Source organism: Schistocerca gregaria, chromosome 2, assembly GCF_023897955.1.
Source record: "Schistocerca gregaria isolate iqSchGreg1 chromosome 2, iqSchGreg1.2, whole genome shotgun sequence".
Classification (NCBI taxonomy): domain Eukaryota; kingdom Metazoa; phylum Arthropoda; class Insecta; order Orthoptera; family Acrididae; genus Schistocerca; species Schistocerca gregaria.
Window position 1 is genome coordinate 609091096 of NC_064921.1, and position 22620 is coordinate 609113715.

At 41.1% G+C, this 22620-nt stretch overlaps 1 protein-coding gene across 1 annotated transcript; it reads left to right on the plus strand.

Annotated features, from left to right (window-relative positions):
* The first annotated feature begins 18317 nt into the window (after positions 1–18317).
* On the plus strand, positions 18318–19526 carry LOC126335895 (piggyBac transposable element-derived protein 3-like). The gene has a single exon (XM_049999366.1). The coding sequence runs from the start codon at positions 18318–18320 to the stop codon at positions 19524–19526; it is 1209 nt and encodes a 402-aa protein (XP_049855323.1).
* Positions 19527–22620: the final 3094 nt, after the last annotated feature.

The following is a 22620-nucleotide window of genomic DNA, read 5'->3' on the forward strand; positions in this document are numbered from 1 at the left end:
ATATTTTATACATTTCTTTCTGCAAATAGATAGCTAACACATACCTATGAGAAAAGTCACAACCATTCTAGTGATCTCAATCTGTTATTCTGTCTAGCATTTGTTCAAGAAAAGTCTCAAGTGTTCTACTGTTTTCTTGTACAAAGAATGTTTGATCCATAGTGTTATAAATATGGACTATTCACCGAATAGGGAGCTAGTTTACATTCAGAAGCAGAAATATTAAGACTGAAGAATGAATAAGTAAAAAGTCTTAGTTGTAGCACGTGCAAGTGTGAAGATTAGTCGAGTGAGAGTGATCAGTTGATTGCGAAGTATTAATAATAGTAATTCAAAGTAATTTATCATTAAAACTATTATTATGAGACTCATAACAATATTTTTATTAAAAATGTAACAATAGTTTCCCATACCTAACTTATATTACGAGTTAGGTATGGGAAACTATTGATGTGTATATCTCCAGTAATAGTGACTTTCGAGAAGATTCCTAAAATGCATTGTTACTATATAGGCCCTCTATCAAATACACTGGAAAGGAACAGAATCGACAATAAAAGTTTAATACATATAAATTGCTGGATGATGTCATCATTAGAAACTCTCCCTTATATCATATGTCGTAAGGTACATATTGGTATGTCGCTTTCACTGTAGGTATTTGTTCACACTCCATAAAAGTCTGGAAGTGCACATACTGGCAGTGAATGTTTTCGAAACAATGTAAGGGAAGCAGAGTCGCTGCCAGGTAGTCAGCTTGAATGCTACAATCGTCACAATAACTTGGAAGTGATAAAAAGTCAACAACTGCGATTATTGGCTGCGATTATTGGCTGACTTCAGTCAATGTTGTGCTTAGTGATATTAGAATTACACGCGGAGTGACCATGTGTGTTTTAGTGCTAAATGTACGAGTGTTGCATTGTTCAGTGAGTATAAAGTGTTTATTTGAGAATAATTAGCATCTAATTTACCTATGTCATAACAATACAATATAATGGATTGTTATGTAATAAGACAAAGAAAAGTAGAAACATCTGAAGATTCCGGTCACCATTCAGCCACAAAAACACCACCAGGTGTACTGGCAGAGCCCATCACTTCGTTGAAACTTCCACAACAAAGTTCATCGACCGATTCCTTTAATATTGGCAATTATTTGGATATACTAGCCTCAGGAAATATTAGTGATAATATAAAACACAAGCTTCTCACAGCTCCAAGCAAACCTTACAAAGGTTATATCTTACCTGCTTTCGAGCGCAACAAGAAGGGATGGGTCGAACACAGACAAGTGCGCACGATAATCACTTTGAACAGTAACCATGGCTGGTGTTCTCATAAATTAAAAAAAAGGACTTCTTTGCATTAACTGTTCAATTTTTGTGAATAATAAAATGGTTGAAGGAAAGAAATCCATTATCGCCAAGAAACTTGTAACTGAGCCACTAACAAAGTTTGCCAAACTTACTGGTAAAGATGGTGACCTTGACACCCACTCTCAGCTCAAGTACCATGTTGAAACGTCAACAAATGCAAAATTATTTTTGGCAACACGAGACAATCACAAACTTGAGGTAATAAATCAGTTGTCAAGACAGAGAGTGGAAAGCATTATGGAAAACAGAGACCTACAATAAAATAAAACAATCATATTTTATGGAAAGCAAAATATTCCTCTGGGGGGAGGGGGGGGGGGCATATAGATATAGATGATGGGTGTCTATTAGAAAATGAAAATGACTGTGAAAGTATAGTGAGTAATGAGAGAAACTTTAAAGCTCTTCTAAGATTTAGAATTGACACTTGAGAATTGCAACTAAAATATCATCTAGAGACCACTAAAGTGAATGCCACTTACTTTAGCAAAACAACATGCAACGAACTTATTTCATGCTCTGAAACAGTGATGTTATCAAGATTGCTGGAGGAAATCAAAGATTCTCATTATTGCAGCATAGTCTTCGATGAGACTACAGCACACATCACCCAACTGAGTTTAGCTGCAAGATATATTGACGGTGACAGTAAATTACACGAAATATTTTTGGGTTTTGTTGGTATCCATAAAGATAATGACTAGTCGAAACATTGACAATGAACCCCAAGAGAGTCAAGATGAAGAGCGTAGCATTACTGGTGGAGTATTAGGTACTACAATTCTAAGGAGACTGGAAAGCCTTTCTCTGTCACTGGAGAACTGTGTGGGTATATGCTGTGATGGTTGCTCAGTTAATATGTCTGAATAGAAAGGAGCTGTGGCTACAATTAAAAAAAAAGAAAAGAAAAAAAAAGCTATCAACGCGCAAGTAGCACCAAATCAAAGCCATCACCTCAATCTCGCTGTCTCTTGCAGCTGCAAAGTTACAAGTGTGAGAAACTCACTTCACACTGTTGAAGAAGTAGTATTGTTCTTTACAGTGCTTAGTAAGTGGTTTGCAACATTGAAGAGTCACCTAAAACACTTGCTGCAGTCACATTGTCAGAAGAGATGGACTGAGTGATATGATGCTGTTATTGAATTTGCAGCTAATCTCGGAACAGTTTGCAAAGTTCTTAAAGAAGTACAGTGTTGGAGGGATAGAACAACAGCTGCCAAAGTCAATATTCTCCTTCAAGGTCTGTCTAATTTTGAGTTTATCATCACTCTGTTTACACTGATTGGCATTATGAGCATAACATATTCAGTCAGGAAAATCTTACAAGACCCTAGCTTGGATGTCACAATGGCAAAGGCAAAATTAGATTTCACACTCAAAGGTGTATGATGGCATGAAAGCTAATGCCGATAGCCACGTTGCTCATATTGTTGAAGAACTAAAGACAGTTATGGAAGAGTTAGACGTGGAGATAAGTGTTCCTCGTCTTACAGGCAGACAAATACACAGGGAAAACTGCAACCATAATGATGATGCTATGACATATTGGAAAAGAACTGTTTTTATTCCAACACTGGACCATGTTACGACTGACATGAAATAACATTTTGCTGAAATAAATATTTATCATTTAAAACTCAATGTACTTTTGCACACACAGCTACTGAAACATGACGGTAATGATCTGGCGCATAAATTGAATCAGTGCTTAACTGAACTACCACTCTTTGAAGAAGAATCACTCTTTATGATTAAAAAGAGACTAACAGGAGAATTTCTTCAATACAAGCAAACAAGTATAAATGCTCTTAATGATCGTGATTCTGTTATGTGAATGCTGTCTGTTTGTCCGAGATCTGACTATCCTACTTGGCACATGCTATACAAAACATTTGCTTGTCTACTTGCATCTATTGCTACAGTAGAAAGAAGTTATTCAACATTGTGGCATACAAAGACGTGACTGAGGTCAACAATGGAGGAGGATTGACTAAATGGCTTAGCTCTGTTGAACACTCACCCTGACATTGATTCTCCTATTGATGATGTAATTACCCATTTTTTGCCAGGAAGAATAGGTGCACTGAATTCCTCATGTAAGGAAAAGAACCACAGTTGTAACTTTTTTATATTATAGGATGGCATTGTCTTGTATATGTGTATAATTGGTTTAAACAAAACTTTCTTAATCTTTGAATGTGACTTGATTATTTTTGACTACAGTAAAAGTAAAGGTAGCTCAAGATACCTTTAGCACTCCCTCCTTGAGGTTTTTCTGTATCTGCCACTGTTTGACTCACTATGTCATTGTGGATGTTCTTGCTTTAGTCTGGTATTGTTTCACTTACACACCTGTATTTGTTCCCTACATTCGCCTAGTGATACGCATATGGGAAGTTCATTTTTGATCACATTTAGTACCTCTTACTCGACTCACCTAGGTTGCAGCTCACTAAAAATTACAGAAATTATACTGTCTGCAAGTGCCATCTTTTCAGTGACCAACATGCAATACTCATCTTCCATGTCTAATAGTAAAGCTGAGAATTTTTTCTGACCAGTGGATTTCACTGGGACATTTATTTGTATTAGTGGTGAATCTTTTTCACTACTGTGTCTCACTCTTCATGCTTCTGTTGTGTATTACCACAAAAAATGGTTTTGTCGACTCAGCCACTCACAAGATTACTAGTCAGCATTTGCCGCCAGCAATGCCCATGGATTGTTATCTTTGCTGATAAGTGGCCAGCAGGGAAAACAGCTGGTGGCTCCTAAAAGCTTCTTGTTGCCTGCTGCTGTTGCTGAAATTGCGATTAAGACAGATGGCAGCTTCACCTGGTGCAACTCTGGCACCCTGACACTGCTGATGAAACAAGATGCAGCTGACCCAATGTGGCTGCTGACGTGATTGGCAGAAGAGTGGCCACTTCTACATATGTGCAACAAATGAATGTACTTTGAAACTTTAATGATATTGTGTATATAGTTTACAAAATCTACAGATTTAACTAGAAACATATCACACTACTGAATGCTTTCAGTGCATATGAGTCTGATCACTGTCTATCAGTTACAAGCTATTCCCCAAGAAAACGACACATAAACCACAAGCCCTTCCATTTGGTGACCATTGAGGTGGTGATCTTGTTGGGATGATGTATGAAATGCTCCTGGCTCAAGCAAGCTGTGTGAGAATTTCCTACTCCCACTACAGAAAGAGTTGTAATCCTTTTTAGGTTTGACTAATTATTACAGGTGCAGCAGTTTGCAGAAGTAAGAATACTCCTTACATATCTGTTAAAGATGATAAAGTTTCAATGGATTCCAGGCCGCAAAGAAGCCTTTGTGAGATTAAGGGAATTATTGACCTCTGGTCCCACCCTCTCTACCCCTGTCTATCATAAACAACTGATTTTACCTTGTGATGCCAGCAACCATGCTGTAGGGCACTTGTTAAGCCAGAAAATGGGTAGCCTATGCTTCTGTGCAATTGAATAAGGCAGGAAAGAGTCAAACAACCACAGAGAAACAGATGCTCAGTATGATTTTGTGATGTTCATCTGCTTTATTTCTTCGTTGGTAGCCCTCGGTTCGACATACTGCGTTGTTATACTGGCTGAAAAATGAGGGGGGGGGGGGGGGGGGGGGTTGTTCAACACTGACTACTGTAAATGATGAAGCCAACAGCTGCACAATTGTGTTTCATAGTTCTTTACTTTCACTGTTCACCCTCCTCCCCCCCCCCCCCCCCCCCCCCCGCCCCCTCCCCCTGTCCCACAATATTTCACAATTATATGCCCAGTTCACTATTGGTAAATGTTGATAAGCTTCATTAATAGGTTGCAGGCAACATCAGCATTCTGCTACAATAGTTTGCTGTTGAACATCTATGAGCAGTACAAATGTAATCACACATTTCATAGTTCTTGCAGAATAATATGTTACATGTGACACTATTTTTCAAATAAATTAAACAGACATTGCCATAAATTGTTCTAAAACACAGCCTATTTATATTAAACTTATTCCACTGTTAAGTTGATGCATTGTTGTTAATTTAACCAATACATATTTCCCATCTGAAAATCAGCCATGGACTGACTGTCTCAGGACCAAAAATCGGGCCTTTATGTATCCTCACAATAATAGGCACTGAAACTATACAATAACTCATTCCATTAACTGAATACATTGAAAAATTTCTCCTTTTTAAAAGTTCCCTCTTCCACAAAGAATAGGTCAAATTATTTGTTTAAATAATGAAATTACCAGATATAGTTATACATCAATAGTTTTGACAAACCTGGTAATTATTTTAGCATTAATTAAGAGCTGGCTTTGCTAATATGTTTTTGAGTAGGACCCAATAAATACTTTTAAGAATACTAGTAGTTCTTCTTCTAAATGGTTATAATTAGCACAGATTTTATATTTGTTTATAAGTCAACAACAGAATCTAAGTCACAAAACAATTACTGATTTCACACTGTAGCAAAAGATATTAACTAGGAATGGTCAAAATAAATTAGGAACTTAATTACATACGCAAAACTGAGCACAAAATTAGACCTAGTGCTATATTCCTCAAGACTGAGGGCCAACCTTTCTCTTTTATGGAAATGCAGATTATACTCATCCATGTTAATGGTAATTAGGCAAAAATGAAAATAAAATGAATTTAATGAGGCAGATGGGAAAACAAGAGAGGAAGTAATGAGATCCCAGCTTGCTTCACCACAATTTATGGTAACATGTACATGGTAGGTGGACCAAACAACAAGAAAATGATTGATGGTCCATAGAGATCTACCTGGCCACTGATATGATGGCCTTTACTTAGTGAATCTGAATTACAATGGTGTGCAGAACTTAAGAAGAAAAGTGCAAGTCCCTTGATGTGTCACTGCCAAGTAACATAGCTTGATGAAACTTGGACCATACATGGAGAGAACTATACACTGTAACATGTCTACATGCACTAGTGACCATCTAGTTGTTGTCAAGCACACTGGTGGAGAAATGGAATGCCCTACTACAATAACTCCTTACTAACCTTGTGGCCAGCATGGAACCATGTTGCAGAGCAGGTACTGCTGTCTGAGAGGATCACACAGTGTATTAAGAACCACATCCCACATTTTGTAGTGTCCAGATGGCCATTATGAATTGCGGTGACTTCAGTGCAAGTGTTGTCTTTGAATAAAAGCATCATTTCTGTTTTCTCATGATGTGTGTCTTCCAGTTACCTGCTGTAGCAATTCTTTCTATGTGTGGTCCAAGTTTCATTGAGCTATGTTGTAAGTGAGAAATTAAATGAAAATTACTGTCATCCTTAAGTTTTGCATAGCAGTATAATATGCCACCCCAGGAAATGACATGGTAAGCCAACAGACTAAGTCGTAGCACAGACAGGCACAATGAAATGACTGCTTCACAATTGACATTTTGGTCAAAAGGCCTCTAAAGTAGAAACAGCACATTCATGCAAGCGCAACCCACATACACATAACTACTATCTCTGGCTACTGAGGCCTGACTGCGAGTTCAGCCTCAGTGGCCAGAGACAGCATTCGTGTGAGTGAGTTGAGCTTGGTGTGTGTTTTCTACTTTAGAAGAATACCTTTTGGCAGAAAGATCAAATTTATAGCAGTCTTTTTGTTGTTCCCATCTATGACTCAACATCTCTACATGGTGAGTAGCAATATATCCTTTTCATAATATTGTCATTATTTCACCCTGGATTTTCTCCACTGTCGAATTAAGTCGCAAGGCACATGTGGTGAAACATATTGGGATTTCTGCACAAGTGAGGAAAGCCTGAAACCGCTGATTGAGACTGTCAGCAGTTTGTGATTCAGGATCAGTTCTGTGCTGATGATCGTGTATTGTACAAACAAAATGCAGATGTATAGTTGTCATGCTGGCAAGTTTTTACATGACAAATTGTTGAGGCAAGCCCACAACTAAACCTTATGGAATTCTTTGAACTACTGAACAACAAATTGAGGAGAATTAGTGAAAACATGAAAGCAGGACATGGACCTATATGTGACAAACTGTGTTCCAAATTATTTGTATGAATATTCTTGGCCCCTTTGCACAGAAACCGGTGGGCAACATTATATGTTTTGACTACAATTATCGCTTTTCATGTTATTTATATATAACTGCTGTGCCAAATCAGCAGGCGGAGATGGTAGCTCAGGCAATGGTTAACCACTGGATTTTAAAGTTTGGCACACTGTAGACCATGATAACTGATATCAGCATACCTATTTCAAGTCTGAGGTAATAGAATGGCTGACTCAACTTTTACAGACTCAGAAGTTGCAGACAAGTGCACTACATTTATGAGAAAGGGAGGACAGAGTGAGTGTACGGAACTACAGGGAAAATGTTAAGTTATTATGTGAATACTCACCTCAGCGACTCAGACATCCAACTACCCTATGTGGTAGAAAAGGGGCATCAAAGTATGGGATTGTCATCTTATGGTGCTGTTTATGGGCAAAATATGCCTTCACCTTTTGTAGTGTATAAATCAACCAATGGAGAGGACATGTCAGTTGCACGTAGTTTTGCTAAGAGAATAGGGGCATATGGCACCAAATTAAAAAAGCAAATACAAAAGTTCTTCAATGGCAAGAAGGTGCTGAAAAAGATAAGGCGAAGTTGCCCAAGTACCATGCTGGGCAATGAGTAATGTTGACTAACCCCTATGTTCCTTAAAAAAATCTCTACATTCAGTATAAAGTTATAGCTCCTGAGACATGTACCACTGTGGTGCACGACAGAAGAGTCCACCTGTTTAATGATGCCCCAGAAGCCCTGATTTGATTGTTGGTGGTTTCCTTGAAAGAAGAGAGGGAAGTCATAGAGAGGAACGGTAAAACCCAAAAAATGAACAAATTACACCCTAGTTACTCTAACTTTACAGTTACTCCAGCTTATCCATATGCCCTAGCATCACGGGGAAGTCTAATGAGCTAAATGAGGATTTCCTCTTTCTCTGTGGCATGGGCCGTACCTGATCCAGGGCCAGTTCTCGGTGGACAGAAATTGTAGCACCACTTTGGATCACCAAGTACCAGGCATGGGAAATTGGAAGAGGCATTGTCACAGTAATGATCTTGGGCCTGTTGGGCAGCTATGGGATGGCAGGGGACTGTAAGGTACATCCTTGAGATAGCAGCATAATGTCCACAGCAACTGGGCATGTTATAGTGTGATCATCACTGGATCTTAAGGATAAACTTCAATGTCTGTGCAGTAAAAAATAAAACGTGATAATCGGATGACACTTTTGAAAAGTCGCAACTTATGATCTGGGAGAAATTGGTGCTAAACAACACATTTGGGTACCTCTGGACGCGACTCCGCAAGACTGCAGGACTCATATCATGGGTCAGGATAGGGGTGGATAGTCACAGAGAGGCAGATTTTGGAGAGTCTTTGGTATCACTGATACAGAAGGCCCAGAAAAGGTAAACGCTATTTTGCACTAGCTACAGACTGACATACGAGATGGCCAACTGACCATCAAACTCCATACCACACAGTTAGAGAGCATTGAGGGAGATGCAATAAACAATACACAGCTCCTTCATACTCTGGCCACACTATTAATGTCTCACATATAGAAGATACTGTTGACACCCAGCTGCCATAGCAAGGCTTCTTTGAAATCTTGCATTAATGCACACATTGAGGCTCCTGAACTGCAGGAAGCACTCATCACGACCAGCTGTGGAATCTGACCCGAGCACTCTTACCCCTGGGACATTTACTTGAAGGATTACAGAAGGTATAGAGAAAGTTACTGCCACCCCTGAAATTGCTAGCTACAAAAGAGGTTGCATCCTTACCCCAGCTGATATTGACATCACCCCTATCTGACACGCAGGTAATGTTGTCCAGTAGGAGAGAACTTTGTGCCATTGAAGGTGCTGAACATACTACTAGTTGCACCCAACAGGAAATCCTATGCATTACTTCTCAGCTTGAAGTTGCTACAGTGTGGGTCACAGTACACAGTGCAGTACACCAGTCCTAACATCATGCAAGGTCAACCTGTTATGTGAGAAGAAACCCGCTTGTGTGTGTCCTCAGGAAAGAATGCAGGTGAACATGAAGGAAAGGCTCATATTGGCTCTTCCTGGTGGCAGACGTGGTACCTGTCATCTGCACATACTATGGCCAGGTACAGTTAACTAATATGCAACAGGTAGAGCTACAAAGACTAGGTCTAATAATGAATGGCACTTGTTGGGACCTCTTTACAGCTGTCTGCCCGTTGCATAAATATCATGTATTGACTACTCTACCTGACCTTCACTTCAAAATCGTTCCTAGAGAAAACCTGACCTGATTTGACTTCTACATTGGACTCGGCACTTTTTGCCTCCTTGGCCTATATGCTAGTCACTCAGAGTGGTCAGATTTCAATACAGCAACCATTTGGGCATAAAAGGCACAGATACATAATGCGGAGAACCCTCACATCAGTCATACTTGTAACTTTGCTAATAATAGGCGCTGTCTATTGCTGGGACCAGCCAGCCTCACTTATGGCCAAGATTGGCTGAGGAGCCTCACCTGCAGGTGAGCCAGCAGTGCCAGTTGCCAGGGAATGAACACATGTACGATTGTTTCACCACCGCGTTGAGCCAAACATAGCAACTGCCTGGTGTGTCTCCCCTACACATCATGCACCGTGGCCTGTGGGTTTGACACTCACCACCCAGCACCCTCCTCATGTGGCCATATAAACTCCTAGGAAGTAAAGAAAAGTTTTTAGTGTCATCAGACTATTTGGGACTCCTCCTGCCTCATTAACTTCCACCAGTGTGTGCCCACACCCTCAACACATAAATACATATTGTTCCTGCTTGGACTGTGAAGATAAGCTTAGACTAATTACATAGTCATTTATGCAGTCTTCCCTCCCACACTCCACATGTAAATGGAATGGAAATAAACCCTAATTATGGCACTACGAGAATTACTCCGCCCTGCACTTCACAGTGATTTTTAGCATATGGATATAGATACAGAAAATGTGCAACAATAATATGAGTGAAATACTCTAAGAGGCTTTCCATCTTATTCTACACAACTACTGTGATAGTATTTAAAAACTGGCAACTGTAGAGAAAAGCACTCAAAACTGTGCTTCAAAACTGTGTAATGAGATTACTACAAACTGTTGGTCAGTTTTTTGGTGTGGCCGTCTGATCAGTTTACTGTGTATGTTGCAATCTGGCCAGCTGGCATATGAAATGTGACCATACCATACAAGAACAATTCATAATACTTTTTTCAACCAAGTACAGGAAGGAAAAATTTCTCAACAGAGAATAAAAGTTTGAGAAATTTTACTTTACAATAGAATTATCCCTAAAAAGAACTGAGGAGACAATTAGTCTGTTAATAGGCACTATTTATTATCAAGAAAGGTAAAAGGTTCAGTCTAAGAATAAACGCAATGTCATTGCGGAACACAGTATCTGTGGCAGCTGGCACAATGTAAGCAAGTACTTGCAGCACAACACAACACTGAGGAGCAGTGATTTTGGTCACTACATAAGCCCCCTTAGGGGAAGTGGAGCATCATTTAAGAAGTGTGCTCGAAAGTAGAGATGCCAACCTAATCTTGTATGTCCCAGAAGGTGTTGGTGAACCGGTTTTGATGCTGGTGCTGCAACAGGTCGGTGTCATGGTGAAGCAGTAGATAGCTCTTCTTGAAAAACATATGCAAGTGTCACCTGGTCAAGAGAGATGGTAGAGAGCTACTTGTTAACAACTATGTCGTTAGTGCACACTCCACATCATATGACTTTGTGTGGGCCCATGTATGGTGCTGGTAGTATAGGCCTTAACACCACTGTACAAAGTATGATGTGCTTGCCTTTGTTTAGGTCTTGATGCACATAGCTGGAAACCATCTTGATGCTTGTTGGGGACAAATGTGAGAAACATTTTCCCCAAATTGATTAATAAAGTCACAATTGTTATGGTCGGGCAGTTGCAGGGAATGTGCATCCACAATCTCTCCTGCTAAATGTAATGCTTCATCATATACTAATTCCACTGCTGAAGATTCTAAATATAATTTGTAGGTATTCCTCTGGCCAAGTAAAATCATTTGCAGAAAGATGGCCGATTCCGTATCGTGGCACATGAGAGATAACTTCAGAGAACAATGCCAGCATTCTATTATCCTGTTACTGGCTGGGTGGTAGCTTGTGTCTTATGGTGCACGAACAGATCAGATGCAAACTGGCATCCACATTCATCGGGATGTGAGAGGGCAGCTGAAATGCGATATCCAGCTGGAAACAAAGGTGGAAGCTAAAGTCTCTGCTGAAATGTCATCTACTGGAACTGCTTCCAGCCAGTGAGTGAAGCGGTCGGTCATTGTCAATAGGTAACACTGGTCATTGGATGGAGGTAAAAGGCCCAGTTAGCCTTGCTGCATTGACATTTGATGCACGTTCATTTCAATTCTTTGTGGTCTTTTAGGATGCCTGGCCGCATAAATCATATGAGACTAGACGAGTTGCCAGTCAAACTCCAATGTGACACAAAAAATGTAGGCTGTCAAATGCGCACCTTCCGAATGCAGAAGACAGAAAAGGATGATGTCTGCTGTTTGACATGTCGCAATATAACTTGACGTCAGCCCCAGGGACATTGAGAAATTGGAGGTCCTAAGCTGATGATGTATCTTCAAGTAGATTATGTAGCTCCTGGTCAGCCTGATGTGCTTCACCAAGTTGAGTAAACTCAATCGAACATGAGATGCTGCTGGCATGCGAAAGGCAGTCAGCTACTATGTTCTCAATCCCAGAAATGTGTCTAACATCTGTGCTGAACTGGGCTATGTATAGAAGTGGATTGTGTTGATGAGGTGAACAACTGATATTGTACTGGCAAAAAGCCTACGCAAGTTGCTTATTGTTGGTGTAAATGGTAAACTCCCTGACTTCCAGCTATGGTTCAAAGTATTTAAAAGCCTCATAGATAGCAAGAAGCTCTTGTCATAAGCATTCCATTTCCATTGCGACTGTGACAGACACTTTGTAGGAGAAGAAAGCTAGCAGGTGCCCCATGCCATCGTGCAGTAGATGTAACACCACACCAATCACTGTCTGACTCGCATTGACCACTAAAGTCAAGGGTGCATTCAGTTCGGGGTGAGGAAGTAGTGCAGAATCCACTACGCTCTCCTTGGCTGCCTTGGAATTGGAGATCATGTTTTCCAAACGTGGATATCACTTTATTCATCCACAAAATTAGTCATTTACCTTTGCTCTTTGGGCCAGTGAATGCTGCAATTAACAGTTCTTGCAACTCAGCCACATGTGGCAGGAGTCACCAAGAGTAATTAAGCATGCCAAGGAAAGATGCCATTCTTTAAGGGTTCTTGGTCATGCAATCTGCGAGATCACTTCCGCTTTCTCATGTACAGGTGATGAAACTGACGATGAGATCTTATGAGCCAGGAAGTTAATCTGTGTCTGACCAAAAATGCATTCTGCAGGTTTCAAAATTATGCTTTACTGTTGTAACTGTTCAAATAGCTTAGTTAGATGCTGTTGTTGTCGTTCGGGTGAGGCTAGGAAAACAGAATATCTTCACGATAAGTCAATGAATTTCGAGTCAGTAAACCTCTGTCAAGTTTGTGTCACATGTTGGAGGCTGGACATCATGAAACAACTCTTGAACAGACCAAACAGGATGATTCTGGCTGCCTTCAGTATGTCTGGAATCTGAGTGTACTCCTTGCCACAGTCTACGAATAAGGTCATACCACTTTGCGCATAGTTATAGTCTCATTGCAACAGTAAGGGTCATCAGTCTGGTGTACTTCTGGCACTAAGGGCTTAATGTCCCTGACTGGACACCATGCACCATACCTCCTAGGCACTACGAGAAGTGGGGATGACCAAGAACTACTTGACAGATGCATTAACACCTTACTGAAGCATACTGCCAAATTCTGCTTTTGCTAAGCTTTCTGGGGCCAAACATCAAGGTCTACAGGATACCAGTGGGCCGTTGGTGGTTTTAATGTAATACACTGTGTTGTGAAGTACCTTTTTTGGCACTCCAGGTCGCGTCAGAGCTGGGAATTTCTGCAACAAGTCCGCATACTCATTGCTTATGACTAGAATGAGCTTGACCATGTGCATTGTTGTTCCTGAAGTTGTTAAGCTGGAGGTGCTGTCAGCAAGCTGCACATTTGCCATGCCTGGCAAACAGCTGGTAATATGCTAGAAAATGCACCCCTATTATGGGTTCTGACATATCTTCAATTGTAAAGTCCCACATTAGGTCACGCCGCAGCCCAAGATTCTGCTTGATCAGCAGTGTACCACTGTGTCGGTATGATGGGATTATTAAGTGTGTTCAGGCAGAAAGCGGTTGGTGGTCACTTGCTGGGTAACTATGTGTACAGAAATACACACAGGCCAGACCAGTGTCCAATAGATATTTCTGTCCTGACTTGTAGTCACTTATGAACACATGTTGTGACACAGTCCAGGAATTGGTTGATATGCCTACGTCTCATTGCCGCTCGCATTTGGGTGGGTGCCAGGCATTGTAACTTTACGCACCTGGTCTTGATATATTCTGTGGCATCAACAGACCAAATGTTGGCCTGTCCCAGATGTCAAGGAGCTCGCTGATAAGCAGCTACTCAATCTCTTGCAGTAACAATCTCTGCCTCAGTTGCAATCCCAATGAGTCAACAATTCAGCAAACATGTCAGCGCACACTCCGCTGCAGAGTGAAAATCTCATTCTGGAAACATCCCCCAGGCTGTGGCTAAGCCATGTCTCCGCAGTATCCTTTCTTTCAGGAGTGCTAGTTCTGCAAGGTTCGCAGAAGAGCTTCTGTAAAGTTTGGAAGGTAGGAGACGGATACTGGCAGAAGTAAAGCTGTGAGTACCGGGCGTGAGTCGTGCTTCGGTAGCTCAGTTGGTAGAGCACTTGCCCGCGAAAGGCAAAGGTCCCGAGTTCGAGTCTCGGTCGGGCACACAGTTTTAATCTGCCAGGAAGTTTCATATCAGCGCACACTCCGCTGCAGAGTGAAAATCTCATTCTGGAAACATCCCCCAGGCTGTGGCTAAGCCATGTCTCCACAGTATCCTTTCTTTCAGGAGTGCTAGTTCTGCAAGGTTCGCAGAAGAGCTTCTGTAAAGTTTGGAAGGTAGGAGACGGATACTGGCAGAAGTAAAGCTGTGAGTACCGGGCGTGAGTCGTGCTTCGGTAGCTCAGTTAGTAGAGCACTTGCCCGCGAAAGGCAAAGGTCCCGAGTTCGAGTCTCGGTCGGGCACACAGTTTTAATCTGCCAGGAAGTTTCATATCAGCGCACACTCCGCTGCAGAGTGAAAATCTCATTCTGGAAACATCCCCCAGGCTGTGGCTAAGCCATGTCTCCGCAGTATCCTTTCTTTTAGGAGTGCTAGTTCTGCAAGGTTCGCAGAAGAGCTTCTGTAAAGTTTGGAAGGTAGGAGACGGATACTGGCAGAAGTAAAGCTGTGAGTACCGGGCGTGAGTCGTGCTTCGGTAGCTCAGTTGGTAGAGCACTTGCCCGCGAAAGGCAAAGGTCCCGAGTTCGAGTCTCGGTCGGGCACACAGTTTTAATCTGCCAGGAAGTTTCATATCAGCGCACACTCCGCTGCAGAGTGAAAATCTCATTCTGGAAACATCCCCCAGGCTGTGGCTAAGCCATGTCTCCGCAGTATCCTTTCTTTCAGGAGTGCTAGTTCTGCAAGGTTCGCAGAAGAGCTTCTGTAAAGTTTGGAAGGTAGGAGACGGATACTGGCAGAAGTAAAGCTGTGAGTACCGGGCGTGAGTCGTGCTTCGGTAGCTCAGTTGGTAGAGCACTTGCCCGCGAAAGGCAAAGGTCCCGAGTTCGAGTCTCGGTCGGGCACATAGTTTTAATCTGCCAGGAAGTTTCATATCAGCGCACACTCCGCTGCAGAGTGAAAATCTCATTCTGGAAACATCCCCCAGGCTGTGGCTAAGCCATGTCTCCGCAGTATCCTTTCTTTCAGGAGTGCTAGTTCTGCAAGGTTCGCAGAAGAGCTTCTGTAAAGTTTGGAAGGTAGGAGACGGATACTGGCAGAAGTAAAGCTGTGAGTACCGGGCGTGAGTCGTGCTTCGGTAGCTCAGTTGGTAGAGCACTTGCCCGCGAAAGGCAAAGGTCCCGAGTTCGAGTCTCGGTCGGGCACACAGTTTTAATCTGCCAGGAAGTTTCATATCAGCGCACACTCCGCTGCAGAGTGAAAATCTCATTCTGGAAACATCCCCCAGGCTGTGGCTAAGCCATGTCTCCACAGTATCCTTTCTTTCAGGAGTGCTAGTTCTGCAAGGTTTGCAGAAGAGCTTCTGTAAAGTTTGGAAGGTAGGAGACGGATACTGGCAGAAGTAAAGCTGTGAGTACCGGGCGTGAGTCGTGCTTCGGTAGCTCAGTTGGTAGAGCACTTGCCCGCGAAAGGCAAAGGTCCCGAGTTCGAGTCTCGGTCGGGCACACAGTTTTAATCTGCCAGGAAGTTTCATATCAGCGCACACTCTGCTGCAGAGTGAAAATCTCATTCTGGAAACATCCCCCAGGCTGTGGCTAAGCCATGTCTCCGCAGTATCCTTTCTTTCAGGAGTGCTAGTTCTGCAAGGTTCGCAGAAGAGCTTCTGTAAAGTTTGGAAGGTAGGAGACGGATACTGGCAGAAGTAAAGCTGTGAGTACCGGGCGTGAGTCGTGCTTCGGTAGCTCAGTTGGTAGAGCACTTGCCCGCGAAAGGCAAAGGTCCCGAGTTCGAGTCTCGGTCGGGCACACAGTTTTAATCTGCCAGGAAGTTTCATATCAGCGCACACTCCGCTGCAGAGTGAAAATCTCATTCTGGAAACATCCCCCAGGCTGTGGCTAAGCCATGTCTCCGCAGTATCCTTTCTTTCAGGAGTGCTAGTTCTGCAAGGTTCGCAGAAGAGCTTCTGTAAAGTTTGGAAGGTAGGAGACAGATACTGGCAGAAGTCAAGCTGTGAGTACCGGGCGTGAGTCGTGCTTCGGTAGCTCAGTTGGTAGAGCACTTGCCCGCGAAAGGCAAAGGTCCCGAGTTCGAGTCTCGGTCGGGCACACAGTTTTAATCTGCCAGGAAGTTTCATATCAGCGCACACTCCGCTGCAGAGTGAAAATCTCATTCTGGAATTCAGCAAACAGTTTACCCAACAAATCAACCTTGGCAGCCAGAACATCATAATCAGCGCATGTAACCATGGGTATCAAAAAGCTTTGCATAATGCTATCACTGCATTTACCTGAGAGGGCAAATATCTTACTGGGCAATTCAGCCACTGCATCCAAGGCCATGTCAGTCTGAGACATTATAATAGCCTTAACCTGAGGCAGCTGGAAGCTACTCCACAATGTATGCAGAAGACTACCAGACATGGTACCAATGTCAACCTAGAAGTGTCTCCAGTACTGTTATGGTCCCCTGTGACCAATGCCTTCTCACGTCAAAACTTGCCTGATGTGTTACTATTGCAACATCAGTTCCATCTTCAATTTCTCATAAACTTCTATGGTAGACGGAGCAGTGATCACATCTCCGTTACATATTTATGGTACAGCTGTCTTACCACAATCGCAAATTTGTGGAAGTTAGTTAGGTACTTATGTGTTCCACTGATCAATCTCACGGTAACGGTTATGTTGTAGAATGTGTAAAGCGCATAAGAATTGCACACATGAATCAAGATTTTTTTTTTAAGCTTAAAATTTTTATTACTTAGCCTATTCCCTTAAACAGCACAAAATGCATATATTATATCTATAACTGTTTCCACCCAAAACCACACGATTGTGCAGGTTCAGTTTTTATTTTTTTACGACAAACTGAATCTCTTGCCTTGCTTCCAACTGACCTGCAACGATCGTGCAGGTTGTGTGCTACGCATTTCTCATGTTTATGTTGCCATTCGGCACCAACAGATTGCAGCACATGTTGTTTAAGTTGATAGAGAAGTGAGCATTATGCCGGCGCCTGGTTAGTAGCTCATAATTAAGTTAAATTGAATTGTTTCGGCGATTTGCTGGATCTGGTTATTTGTAATAGTGTGTACAACATTGTGATATTTATAATTATTAGTAACTTCATATCTTAGCACAGTAATTGTGCGTTAAATTTGTAATAGCATGATTGTGTGGGTTAGGTGTTGACTGTGTAACTTCATCCTCGAGTGGGTGTTGTTGATAGTGTCATTGGCCTCCCTATATTACTGCTTTTCATACAGTTTTGAATGGGAAAGTTTTTATGCACATTCCCGTTATTGTATGCAGGTTTATCAGACAATCAAATCCGTTCTCTATTAGAGGATTCAGATTTAGGTGGCATTTCGTCAGATGAAGACGACGAGTTTGTTCCTTCTCCTTCAAGTATACAGCAAGCAGACGACTCGTCTGATGATGATTTGAGTGCCGAAGAAGTTCCTGAAGAGCGCAGGAGTTCACACAGTGTCACAGAAGGTGTCAGACCACTGCTTTTTCGGAGATCAAATTTTGGTCAGAAGTTTCATCCGCCAAAAATTAATTACAGTGCTGTTGAGGCCAGTGGCAAAGAGGTGCGATCTGAGTTACCTATTTCGTGTATCATTCCCATTTTCTTACTAAAATATCTTCTTTTTATTCTAGAGTCCTTCACCAATTGGAACTCCTGCTGAATATTTCTGTGAATATTTCAGTGAAACATTTTTTGAAGAGGCAGCGAAATATACAAATATGTATAGTGTTCCAAAGACAGGGAAATCCCTGGGGACTACAGCTCATGAACTGGTGTGTTTTGGGATAAATTTAATGATAGGGTGAATAATGTATCCCAGGCTACCCATGTACTCGAAGAAATCTATTTCTTTATCAGCTATTAGTGACACTATGTCTAGAGAACAGTTCTTTGCACTCAGGAATAATGTGCACTTTGTTGATACTATAAAACCTCCTGAAGAGGCTAAAACTAATAGACTGTGGAAAGTTCAGCCAGTGATCGACACAGTAAGAAGATGTCACAGTTTGCCACGTAGCTTTAACTACTACAGTATTGATGAGCAAATGATCCATTTTACTGGGTGTTGCAAACTGAAGCAATATATTAAAGGAAAACCAAGGCCTGTAGGTCTTAAACACTTTATCATGACCTCAGCATCAGGTATAGTGTTGGATCTTGAAATTTATGAGGGGGCTACTACACTTCTGGGTGATAAGTCATTAGGATTAGGCCCTTCTTTTATTTTACGACTAACACAGACTCTCCCACAAGGAAATTTTGTTTATTTTAATAGGTACTTTACCACAATTCCTCTCTTAGTAAAGCTTAAGGAGAAGGAAATTGAGGCTACTGGCACAATAATGGTAAACAGAATCAAGAATGTTAATTTGAAAGAGGGAAGAATGAAAAGAGGAGAGTGCCATTCATATGTTAGAGCAGATGAAGCTGTAGTAATTACTGAGTGGCAGGACAGTCAGAGGGTCGTGATAGCATCCACTTGTGCTGGCATTGAGCCAAAATGTAAAGTTCAAAGGTGGTGTAAGCAGAAGGGTCACTATCTTGATGTAGATTGCCCTTTTGTAATTGAGCAGTACAATGCCAAAATGGGTGGCGTGGACATTCATGACCAGCAGGTTGAGTGTTACCGAATGTGGTTCAGAACCAGAAAATGGACATTCAAGTGTTTGCTGCATTTCATAGACCTTTTAGTGGTCAACTGCCGGTTTCTCTACAGAGAGCACTGTAGTGAAAACCAAACTGCCAAAAAGAACATTATCGATCTGTTGAAATTTAGAATGTCCCTAGCTGAGGCTCTTTTGTCATGTCAAGACAGAAAGAGGAGAGCTGAAGAGTTAGATGATACATTAAGTACCTCCACAAAGGCAAAAGTTTACAAACTCCACCCGAAACCGGGTTTGGACAAGCGATACGATGGGTATGATCACTGGCCGACAGTGTATGATATTTTGTCACCACGAACATATCAGTATGAGCGCTGCAATTGCAAAGTGCATAAAATGCAATCAGTACTTATGTCTTGCAAAAGGAAAGGACTGTTTCAAATTATTTCACAAAATGTGAAGCAGCCTGAGCCATGAATTTGTGTTACAAAATAAATAGAAAAGATTTTATTATTATTTTTTTTTTTTTTGCCACAGACTATGATTTGCAATCTATGTAACATTTTTATAATAACTAATAAATAAAAGTAATGAAAGAATAATTTTTTTATTTATAACTGTTCCTCATGTAACTTATAATATCAGACAAATAGCAGGAAGTCAGAGAATAATTTTGGTGAAATAAAACCTGACCCTCACGATTGTGCTAGTTGTTTTCCTGCTACATTTTTTATGGAAGAATTTTTTTATTATTTTTCCCAGTGTCTACTATGCCCAAATATACAGAGAATTCAACTTTATTCACCATTTTCAAAAAGAAAGGTGTTCAGGGTGGAAAGGGATAATGGAAAATCCAGGAGGGAATGTAACAATATTGTGAAAAGGAAAGTTGCTACTCACCATATAGCAAAGATACTGAGTCGCAGATATGCACAAAAAATAAGGACTGTCACAAATAAAGTTTTCAAAACATAATTCCTTCTTCAAAAATAGTGTGTGTGTGTGTGTGTGTGTGTGTGTGTGTGTGTGTGTGTGTGTCGAAGGCCTTATAGGCCGTTATTTGTGACAGTCTTTTTATTGTGTCTATCTGCAACTCAGCACCTCTGCTATAAGCTGAGAGGTAACTTTCCTTTACATAATATTGTTACATATTATACCTATTGATTTATTTATCCCTGTTCAAGAATTCATCTATGGTATAGAAAGAGTTGATTTGAAACTATTACTGCTGTCTGTCAGACATTTTATTTCATCTGGTAATTTATTGAAAAGTTTTACAGCAACATAATTCACCCCTTTCTGTGTCAAAGATGGTATTATAGTCATGAATGTCACTGTTGTTTTTAAACTGGTCCATGTTGTTGAGAGCAAATTTCATTACTGAGTAAATGTACTGTGAGGCTGTTGTAAGAATTCCTGAGTCTTTAAACAGATGCCTACAAGATGTGTGACTATGAGTCCCATACATTATTCTAACAACATTCTTTTGAGCAGTGAATACTTTTTGCCTTGTTGTATTACCCCAAAATATTATTCCGTTTGACATCAGTGAGTGAACTTATGCAAAGTATGTTAGCTTACTAACTTCTATTTTCTCAAAATTGGCAATTATTTTGGTTTCAAAAGTTGCTGAACCTCTCTGCTTTAGAAAACCCAAAATATGAATTTTCCAATTAAGATTCTCATCTTAGTATGCTCTACCCTGGCTACTGCCTTCTGTTGATGCATTATATTTAGTGAAGGAACTGTGCTCCTTGCAGCAGAAAATGAGATCAAATGTGTTTTTACAAAGTTCAGAGCAAGCCCATTCGCAGAACACCAATTAATAACTTTTCCAAAGACATTATTTGTATCATTTTTATCGGAGTTTCTTTTACTGGATTAATAATGATGCTTGTATCATCAGTAAACAGTGTCAGTTTACCTTCTTGTTTCAGATAAGAAGGGAGGTCATTCATCTACATCAATAACAGAAGGGAACCAATGATCGAACTCTGTGGAACATGTAATGTAATTTTATCCCAGTTAGATGAAATGCCAAACTTCCTAAATCACTTAAACTATATAAAGAAACTTTTTGCCTCCTGTCCTTCAGATATGACTTAAACCACTCATATGCTGTTCCATTTTTGCCATAGAATTGTAATTTCTGTAACGTAATCTCATGATTCACACAATCAAATGCTTTGGATAAGTCAAAGAAAATTCCTATTCTCATATTTTACTATTTAAGTCTCTATTACGTGGGCAGTGAAAGTCTATTGTAATGTCCACTTAGAAAAAAACTGGCTTCCACTTGTGCAAACCACAATTATGGATTACGTGTCCAGAAGGGTTGTAACCACACAGTGAGCCGAAAGACAGAAGGTACAAGTCCAGTCCATTATGTTATAAACATGTCCTTCCAATGCTATTATGCGTGTTCAAATAATGTCGGAGTCCTCAGTTTCGGAACGACCACGAATGTAAGTCCATCCAACCAATTTAATCATGGGAGTTGCAATCTAGCAAGCGGGTGTACAAAATGTGACATGCTCATACATGAACAATTCTTAATACTTTATTCGCTCATGTACAGGATGGTAAATCTTGTCGACAGGGAATACAGCTTTGAGAAGTTTTACTTTATGAAAGAACTGTCCCTAAAAAGAACTGAAAAGCCAATTGGTCTGGCACTATGTGCTATTTATTACCATGGAATGTAAAACGTTCAGTCTACGAGTAACAGTGATGTTGCAGAATGCAACACCTCTGGTGGCTGGCATGAACATATTTTGACAGCCCACTGTAAATAAATGCTAGTGGCACCACACAACAATGCACTACACTGAGGGGCAGTGGTCTAGGTCACTACAAGTTCATAAGTAAAGCTGATCCCACAATAGGAATTACTAAAGTGATGTACGAGGTTTGTCCGGAAAATACATATAAAAGTTGAATAATGTCTTTATGTTACAGGGTGCAGTCACCAACATGTGGGACTACTGCTGTAATCAATCCCATCAACGCTCAGTTCGAGTCAGAGCACTCTGCGTGAAGGTGGGAGTGCGCGGCAGCTTGTTGACAGTTACCCTTTTTCACCTGCCATCGGCATGGAGCTCTCTCTGATTGAGGAACAGCGCGTCAACATCAAGTTTCTTGCAAAGCTAGGCAAGAATGGCCGTGAGATTTTTGAGTGTTTGAAACAGGTTTATGGAGACAATTCTCTGAAGGAACCAACCGTGAACAAGTGGTTAAAAAGGTTCCGGGATGGCCAAGAAGAAGTGAACAATGACCCTCGCCCAGGACGCCCATCGACATCGAGTTCTGAGGTAAATGTTGAACGAATTCGGGCTTGCGTTCTTAAAGATCGTAGATTGACAGTCAGAATGATTGCTGACGAGCTGTCAATCCCCAAAACAATTGTTCACGAAATCCTGACACAAAAACTTGAAATGAAGAAATTGTGTGCGAAAATCGTACCGAAGCTCTTGATGCCAGAACAGAAAGCAAAGAAGATTGAGTGCTGTGAGGATTGGTTGGAAACAAAGGAACGGGGGGACTTTCTCAACCGAATCATCACTGGAGACGA

Bases quoted from the DNA above. Each gene is read 5' to 3' on its own strand.
- LOC126335895 (XM_049999366.1), top strand. From the start codon at position 18,318: ATGTCTAGAGAACAGTTCTTTGCACTCAGGAATAATGTGCACTTTGTT.